The sequence below is a fragment of the Myotis brandtii genome, unplaced genomic scaffold (assembly GCF_000412655.1).
Source record: "Myotis brandtii unplaced genomic scaffold, ASM41265v1 scaffold237, whole genome shotgun sequence".
Lineage (NCBI taxonomy): Eukaryota > Metazoa > Chordata > Mammalia > Chiroptera > Vespertilionidae > Myotis > Myotis brandtii.
The window spans coordinates 6763860-6772562 of NW_005358943.1; the positions used below are offsets into that span (position 1 = coordinate 6763860).

The window sequence follows — 8703 nt, forward strand, 5'->3', positions numbered from 1 at the left end:
ATTGGCCTCTGCCACCCGGGAGCAGGCCTAAGCCAGCAGGTCATTATCTCCCGAGGGGTCCCAGACTGCGAGAGGGTACAGGATGGGCTGAGGGACCCCCTCTCCCCCGAGTGCACAAATTTTTGTGCACCGGGCCTCTAGTTTTTTATAAAAGAACACAGTTGGGCCCTAACCGGTTTGGCTCAGTGGATAGAGTGTTGGCCTGAGGACTGAAGGGTCCTGGGTTCGATTCCGGTCAAGGGCATATACCTTGGTTGGGGGCACATCCCCAGTGGGGGGTATGCAGGAGGCAGTTAGTTAATCGATGTTTTTAACTCTCTATCCCTCTCCCTTCCTCTCTGAAAAAAAAAATCAATAAAATATATATTAAAAAAAAAGAACACAGTTGGAGGATTACAGTTCCTGGAAAGAAAGAAAGAAGGAAGGACTACAGCAAAGAAGAAGGAAGCAAGGAAGGAAATTCATATTGTTGGATTCTAAAAACAATTATTTTGCAGCTGAGAAATTTTGCTTAATGGTCCTCAGTCTTTTCTCCCCAGTATTACCCTACTTTTAAAGTGTTCCTCATTTAGGAGCAAAATTTTTCGTAAATAACAATAAGTGACAAGTACAGGTAATGGACAAATCTTGAAGAACAATAGATTGTGGTATTTTCAGGTGGCTTTGAGCAATTAAAAACTGCACTGATTTTATTATAACATGGTAAAATTATAATTATAAATATGTACTTATTTCTTGGCCTATGGGAAAATTTCGATTCCAGGCATATGTTTTAGAATACAAGAAACTCCAAAGGGAGAACATAGGAACAGATTTTTTTTAAAAAAACTCTCCAAACATTATTAATATATTTAATTCCTTGTCTTTACCCTTTTAAGCTTGCTTTCATTTTAAAGAGAAAATCCTATCTCTATGGCTGCCCATAAGTGTGATATGAAATAACGTGTATGGCAATATATAGAGAAAAAACCGTCCTGTACCTACCACGTGTTCAACTCCAAAGCTAACAGGAGACAGGAAGGGGCGGGGCGCCAGCGGCTGACAGGCAGAGGGGACGCAGCCACAGCCCAGCGCCCCCATCCAAAAAAAACATCTGGCGAGCAGCGACATCGGGGCCATGGCCATGGTCACCGTGGCGGCTCCCTCTGCCTGGGCCCTCGGGGTCTCGAGCCCGGCTGCCGCCCCCAGCTCCTACGGGGTGTTCTGCAAAGGGCTCTCCCGCACACTGCTGGCCTTCTTCGAGCTGGCCTAGGCCAGTGGTCGGCAAACTGCGGCTCGCAAGCCACATGCGGCTCTTTGACCCCTTGAGTGTGGCTCTTCCACAAAATACCACGTGTGGGTGCGCACGTACAGTGCGATGGAAACTTCGTGGCCCATGCGCAGAAGTTGGTTTTTGGCCTGGGCGAGTCTATTTTGAAGAAGTGGCGTTAGAAGAAGTGGGGGTATGTTCGCTGAGGTCGGCCCCTCAGATTGAGGACGTTTTTAGCAAAGGCCAGCTTAGGAGTACCCTAATTAAGTTAATAACAATGTACCTACCTATATAGTTTAAGTTAAAAAAATTTGGCTCTCAAAAGAAATTTCAATCGTTGTACTGTTGATATTTGGCTCTGTTGACTAATGAGTTTGCCGACCACTGGCCTAGGGAGCTTTAAGTATATATACTGTATTAATGCCTGTGAGGCACCCATGGGGATTCTGACTTAATTGTTCTGGAATATATTATTGGCACTCCACTCATTGTGAGCTCCTTAATGTGTGCTTTACAACACCTCCTATACCCAAGCAAAAAATCTTTCTATCCACAAGCTGCAAATCTATGAAGACTCTCCAGGAACAAGACAGGATTTTTCCCACTGGTCCTCTTACAATGTACTCCCCATTCAGCCAATTTTGACTCTGGTTTGATAAATAACCTGTTTCGTGTTTGTCTCACCTATCCATACTGATGCAATCATGCCTGAGGTCACCTGGGCCCATACTACTTGTGGGGACATTTATTTTCCAGAGCCATTTCTGTGGTGGACCAACCTTTGTGGTGCTTATGATTTTGAGACCGACCTCAGCAACAGCCATCTTGGGACTTAAAGAACAAGATTTACTACTCACAAGCCCAGGAGTATACACAGCACACCCAAGGCCACACGGAAGTCATAGGTAGAGAAAAAGAGAGAGAGAGTGCAGACCTGGGGGTCTACCTTTATTGGGGTTGAGTATGAGGTACCAAGGTTTCACAGGTTCACTCTTTAATAACAATTTTTAAAATATATTTTATGGATATTTTACAGAGAGGAAGGGAGAAGGATAGAGAGTTAGAAACATTGATGAGAGAGAAATATCGGTCAGCTGCCTCCTACACACTCCCTACTGGGTATGTGCCTGCAACCAAGGTACATGCCCTTGACCGGAATCGAACCTGGGACCCTTGAGTCTGCAGGCCGACGCTCTATCCACTGAGCCAAACTGGTTAGGGCAGTGGTCGGCAAACTGTGGCTCGCTAGCCACATGCGACTCTTTGGCCCCTTGAGTGTGGCTCTTCCACAAAATACCACGTGTGGGTGCGCACGTACAGTGCGATGGAAACGCAGTTTGCCGACCACTGCCCTAGGCAATTCCAATTTGCAGTCAAGGTTGAAAAATCACCGTATTAGAGGTACCTGTTTGTTGAAGCAAAAAGCAAGCTAAAATATATTTTACTTTAAATTAATTTTTATGGCACAAAAGATTTTACCAAAAGCATAGTTAAAACGGAGAAACCCCTTCCAACTCTTGCGCTCACCCCCTTTTTTTTGAAATTGGGGGGCTAGGCAAGAGCCCATCCCAAGAGGATGGACTCCACTTGTGTTCAGGCCTCGCCATCCTTTTATTTGGTTTTGGGATATACCCTAGCCCTTAGGCAGGCACATTCCAGTAACAGCCAGACTATCTTATCAGTAAGGATTTACATCCCCACCCCCCCTTTTTTAACCATGTATTTTTACTATTGTTCTTTTCTCAGCTAATAATAACTTATTCAGAATCAAATAGGTGGTAATTTAGTGAAAATGAAGCTCAAAAATTCATAGTGAAATCTTAAGAGAGAGGTCTGATTTTGGTACCCTTGCATATACTTTTACATCATTGTGGAAAATCTTTTCCCTTTTTATCTGTTTCTTCAAGAAATACCAAAAAGCTTCCAGGCCCAAGCCAGTTGTTGCTATCCTCATGAAACTAGAATTAACTGTTGACCATAGATTTTTGTAGCACCTTCCTCTGTGTTGGAATTGTACTTTGGTCAAACTTGTCACATTCAATAGTAATAGTTTATCTAATGTTGCTTTTTCCTTTACTCTGTGAGCTTCATGTTGCTTCCCTTTATTACACTTATTTCATCTATAATAGTGACTAAAACATGGATTTTATTATGTGAAATTAAAAAAATATGCTTGTATTATGGAGATTACTTTTTAGAGAAATCTATTAAAATTAAGAAATGTGAGTCCTTGTACTGAGTTTCAACTGAAATGGAAAGTGCAAATCAGGGTAAGTAAATCTACTTCATATTTGCATGCCTGAATTTACTTTTCCAGATGTCCTCACAAGTGGAAAATTGTTGCCAGTGCCAATGATGAGTGGGCACATTTACTATTTAATTTGGAAATTGGTAGCTGATTGAAACTAATGGTAAAGTTTCTCATTAAGATCTGTGAGACTGAATCTCCTTGCTCATATTTCAGACCTACAGCTGGAATAAAAGAGAAACCTTTCAGAAGATAAGCGAGACAGTATCTGAATTTTTGGAGCATTTTAAATATAAAAGTGAAAAGTACCAAACTGGATATTATTCTACATTTTGACAGCAAAACATCAGTGAGACAGAATATTAGCTTTCTGGATTCCTCTACAGAAATGCCATCTGGAGCTGAAAGTATTTTTCTGGTAGCTGCAATGGGAGAATTCATAGCTGGAATGTTGGGGAATGGGTTCATTGTACTAGTTAATTGCATTGATTGGGTGAAGAGTCAAAAACTCTCAGCAGCTGACTGCATCCTCACCAGCCTGGCTCTCTCCAGAATCACCCTTCTTTGGATATCACTAGCTGACTCATTTCTAATGGTGTTGTGGCCACAATTTTATGCCATTGGTAAACTAGCAAAACTTATTGGCATTCTTTGGATACTGTGCAATCACCTAGCTACCTGGGTTGCCACCTGTCTAAGCATTTTCTATTTCTTTAAAATAGCCAATTTCTCTCACCCCTGCTTTGCCTGGCTGAGGTGGAGAATTGGCAGAGTGCTACTTGTGCTTTTATTGGGGTCTTTGTTCTTCCTGTTTTTGAAACTTGTGTTAATAGACTCATTCAATGGTTTCTGGATTAATGTCTATAATATACATGAAAGAAACTCAACATGGTCTCCAGGTGTAAGTGAAACTCTGTATCTTAACAGTTTGATTGTTTCTAATTTTATCTACTTAATTCCCTTTCTTCTGTCCCTGAGTTCACTGCTCCTTTTATCTTTTTCCTTGATGAGACATACCAGGAATGTGCGGATGAACTCCAGCTCTAACGACTTCCGCACAGAAGCCCATAAAAAGGCCATGAAAATAGTGTTATCTTTCCTCCTCCTCTTCATACTTCATTTTTCTTCCTTTGTATTAACAGGTTGGTGTTTCCTTATAGTGCAGAAGCAGCAGGCCAATCTGGCTGTCATGTTAACATGGAGTATTTTCCCTTCGGGCCACTCATTTATCCTAATTTTGGGAAACAGCAAGCTGAGACAAACTGCATTGAAACTATTGTGGCATCTTAACTGCCACCTGAAAAAGGGTGAAACTTAGCTTCACAGACTTTACCAGGATTTTCTATATTCCAGGAAAATTAAACCATTGAAGATACATTTTAACTTGTTTTTCTCACTGGATTCTTTTGGATATTATTGAGCATCACAAACTTTCCCTATAATGGCCTATAAACTAACAATCTACTTGACATTTTTAAGAAGCAAGCATCATTGTCATTATAACACTTGCTAGTAACAAAACAAATTTAGACAATATGAATATAAAATATATAATGCAGCATGTACTAATTTTATGTGCCCTGGCAAATATTTATTGTATTTATATATGAGGAAAACACATGATTATCTATAATAATAAAAGTATAATATGCTAATTAGACGGGACGTCCTTCTGATGACCTTCCAGATGTCCTTCTGATGACCTTCCGGATGAAGCCGGGGCTGCGAAGGAAGCCTGGATCCCGGGTGCCCGCCTGTGGTCAGAGGGAAGCCCAGGTCACCAGTGCCAGAGGGAAGCCGGTGCCGGCAGCCTGGGAAAGGAAGGCCTACTCTTGCACAAATTTTGTGCATCGGGCCTGTACTTTAGAAATAAAATCCCTCCCAAGCTGGAGCAAGTGAAATCTTTTTTACAATATTAAGTTAAAAATCAATCAAGGAATAAAAGTGCTAGACACACATAATCTCCTAACAACAGACCTAACTTTTAAAACAAAGAAGCAGACTATCATTAGGAATTCAAGCTAGAGTGGACACTATCTTTGCTGATTTTATAAAAGCAAACTGAATAATTATCATGTATATAATAATACTTATATGTCTACTCTGCAAATATCACCTAGACAGTGAGTTTGTATGTAGGGTGTATGTGCATGTGAAAATTATATGAACACTAGTGTCCTTGTCAGAGAGGACAAACATGACCAACTCACCAGGGATAAAAACAGGAAGGAAAGTTTGTAAGCAAATTCACATATTTATATAAGTTTTAGAAATGTCTGTGTGTATATATAGTGCTCAGTTGACTTTTTAAATAATTTAAAAATGAAATCAAAGTAGCTGAAAATGTATATAATCTTAAAAACAGTAGGGAGTAAAATTGTGCTTGCTAATGATATAATTTTGAAGTTTGCAATATAGTAATTTTAGAGATTATGATTGTAAACATATTAAAAAACTATCAATAATGAAGAAATCTTTGCTAGGGTTTATAATTGCCATATTTCAGTGGTAGAAGCTAACAAGAAGAAACTAGAAAATAAAGTTAGTGTCCACTCTAGCTTGACTGCATTGGGTTCTAAGTTAATTTTGATGGGCCTGTAGATCAAGCCTGAAGCTGGGAAGAACATAAAAACCCTAAGGGCTTTGTAAAGTGTACTCTTACTCCATGGGACTCTGCTATGTGGTGCTCTGATGTATCCATGATGATGATGATGATGACACATGCATATCCAGACCTACATAAAGATTTAGATTTTTAGACTGTATTCATTATGTTGGACACTATATAAGAAATTTTCTGAATGGGGATGGGAATGGTGGTCAAAACATAAACTTCCAGTTATAAGAAAGATAAAATTATACTGGGGATATAATGTACATCATGATTAGTATAATTAACACTGCTTTATGGTATATTTGAAAGTTTCTAAAAGAGTGGATGGATCTTAAATGTTTTCATCACAAAGAAAGAGACATTTTTTGGGTGTTTATATGAGATGATGGATGTTAACTAAACTGAGTGTGGTAATCATTTCATAATATATGTAAGTCAAGTCATTATGCTGTATATCTTAAACTTACACAGTGCTGTATGGCAATTATATCTCATAAAACTGAAATCAAGTCATTATGCTGTATATCTTAAACTTATACAGTGCTGTATGGCAATTATATCTCATAAAACTGAAAGAAAAAATAAAAAGAAATTTCCTAATGATTGTACCTGTGATTATCTTGCTTTTGGAAAGGTGAAATTCTAATCAATTGATTATATTTAGATTCAGATATTGAGGATAGTTTGGCTTAGAAAGTATCCCTTTCAGAAAAATGGTTAAAGATTACCTGGTACTTATTAGAAGCATTTATCAAGCACTAAAGCAGGCTTATTTTTAATTCTCAGCTGACCAGTCAAGGTGGGTACTTTGCCAACATTTAATAGTTGAGGACACTGAGGCTTAGGCGGATTAATGGACTCACCTGACTACAACATTAGAGTTTGCATTTTATGAGGTCTGCTGATTAAAAAACCCAATCCTTTTACCCGGGTGGCTCTTAACCAGTGGTGCACATTTCAATTACCTGAGCAATTTAAAAAATAAAATTTATTTAATTTTTAATCAAAGAAATAAAGAGAAATCAAAATAATACTGTTAGACTGGTAGTACAAAACAGCTATCTTCCACCTTTTCTCTTTCCATCCCTGATTTTTTTCTTCAGACAACCACTTTTAACTCTTAGCTGCCTTGTATTGCAGTTTTTTTTAAAAAAAAATAACATGTCCAATATTGCTTTTTTATTGACTGATTCTTCCCCATTACACACACCTCTCCTCTCCACCCCTCCCATGTTACATAATCATGTCCTATCCATATTCAGTGCGAACGTAATTATGACTGACTTTATGACGAGTGTTACTCACAGTTGAGGTATGCAGCGTAGTTCCTGAACAAGCTTTTATTTTTCCTGGGTTCAAAACTGCCTCAGCTTTGTTTTCTTATTAAATGAAAATAAAAATCTGCAGACCACTAATTCATCTCCAGACTCCCTGAAACATTCAAAATCTCAACTCTATATTCCAACATACCAGGTATTCAGTTTTTCTTTTGAGACATGCCACCTGACACTCCGTCTTTAAGCATTCATTGACTTACTGCTGTTCTCTTCTACTCTCCTCCCTGTTTAATAGTTTCATTGCTATTTTAGCAACCATATGGCCACACTCTCACAAAATGTCTTCTTTCCTCATGAGCAGGACTGTATCTTTCAACTTCCCACTTTACATAAAGACCCCACTACCACTCCATTTACCTTCCTCTCCTCCCTTCAACATCCCCCCCTGAAAACTGTACTGTTACATGATCACGGGTGACCACACTTGTATTCTACTTTGTAACCATAATTAAGTATCTCTTAAAAGAAAAAGATGATAGACAGCATTTGCATAAATTATTCTGATTATTTAAATGTTATTCATTAAATAGCCAGGCTTTGTGCTGAACTGGGTTTCCTTTTCTTTGGCGCCGGGGTCTGGAACCGTGCCACTCACTGGGACGCCGAAACAGAGTCCACTGTCTTACACTCCAACCCTCTGCTCAAAATCCCGCAGCATTTTACGCTGTTTGACATCGGAAGGATGCGTTTCCTGTACAGTTTTTTAAATCTCACTGAAAAATCTGTCATTTTCTCTTGGGGGAATGAAGAAATACATGCCTTCCGCATCATATCCTTAAGATCTTCAGCTTCTTTACTCATTCAATCTCTTGCTAACAAGTCAACCCCAAATTCCCGAAATTGGTGATTTTTAAAAATCTCAATTTGAACCAGGAACTTGTATTTTACATTTGCTTCCAGAAAAATTCAGTCGCCTTCTGTTTTTGACATAACGCATCCTGTTCGTCCTGATTTTGTTTTTAGGACGCACAGCTTCTTAAATCTTGTCGGGGCCGTAATCAAATTCTTCCCAGTGGCTGGAAGTCGCGTCTGTCCTCTCTGGTCCCGGCAGGGCTTCCGATTAAAATCTCAGTTTGAACCAGGAACTTGTATTTTACATTTGCTTCCTGAAAAATTCAGTCGCCTTCTGTTTTTGACATAATGCATCCTGTTCGTCCTGATTTTGTTTTCAGGACGCACAGCTTCTTAAATCTTGTCGGGGCTGTAATCAAATTCTTCCCAGTGGCTGGAAGTCGCGTTTGTCCTCTCCGGTCCC

At 39.4% G+C, this 8703-nt stretch overlaps 1 protein-coding gene across 1 annotated transcript; it reads left to right on the plus strand.

Annotated features, from left to right (window-relative positions):
- The first annotated feature begins 3278 nt into the window (after window positions 1-3278).
- On the plus strand, window positions 3279-5132 carry LOC106726184 (taste receptor type 2 member 42-like). The gene has a single exon (XM_014540149.1). It carries the CDS (start codon window positions 3886-3888, stop codon window positions 4813-4815), a length of 930 nt encoding a protein of 309 aa, XP_014395635.1. The 5' UTR covers window positions 3279-3885; the 3' UTR covers window positions 4816-5132.
- The last annotated feature ends 3571 nt before the right edge of the window (window positions 5133-8703 follow it).

Coding starts and splice junctions, on each gene's coding strand:
- LOC106726184 (XM_014540149.1), top strand. CDS start 3,886: ATGCCATCTGGAGCTGAAAGTATTTTTCTGGTAGCTGCAATGGGAGAA.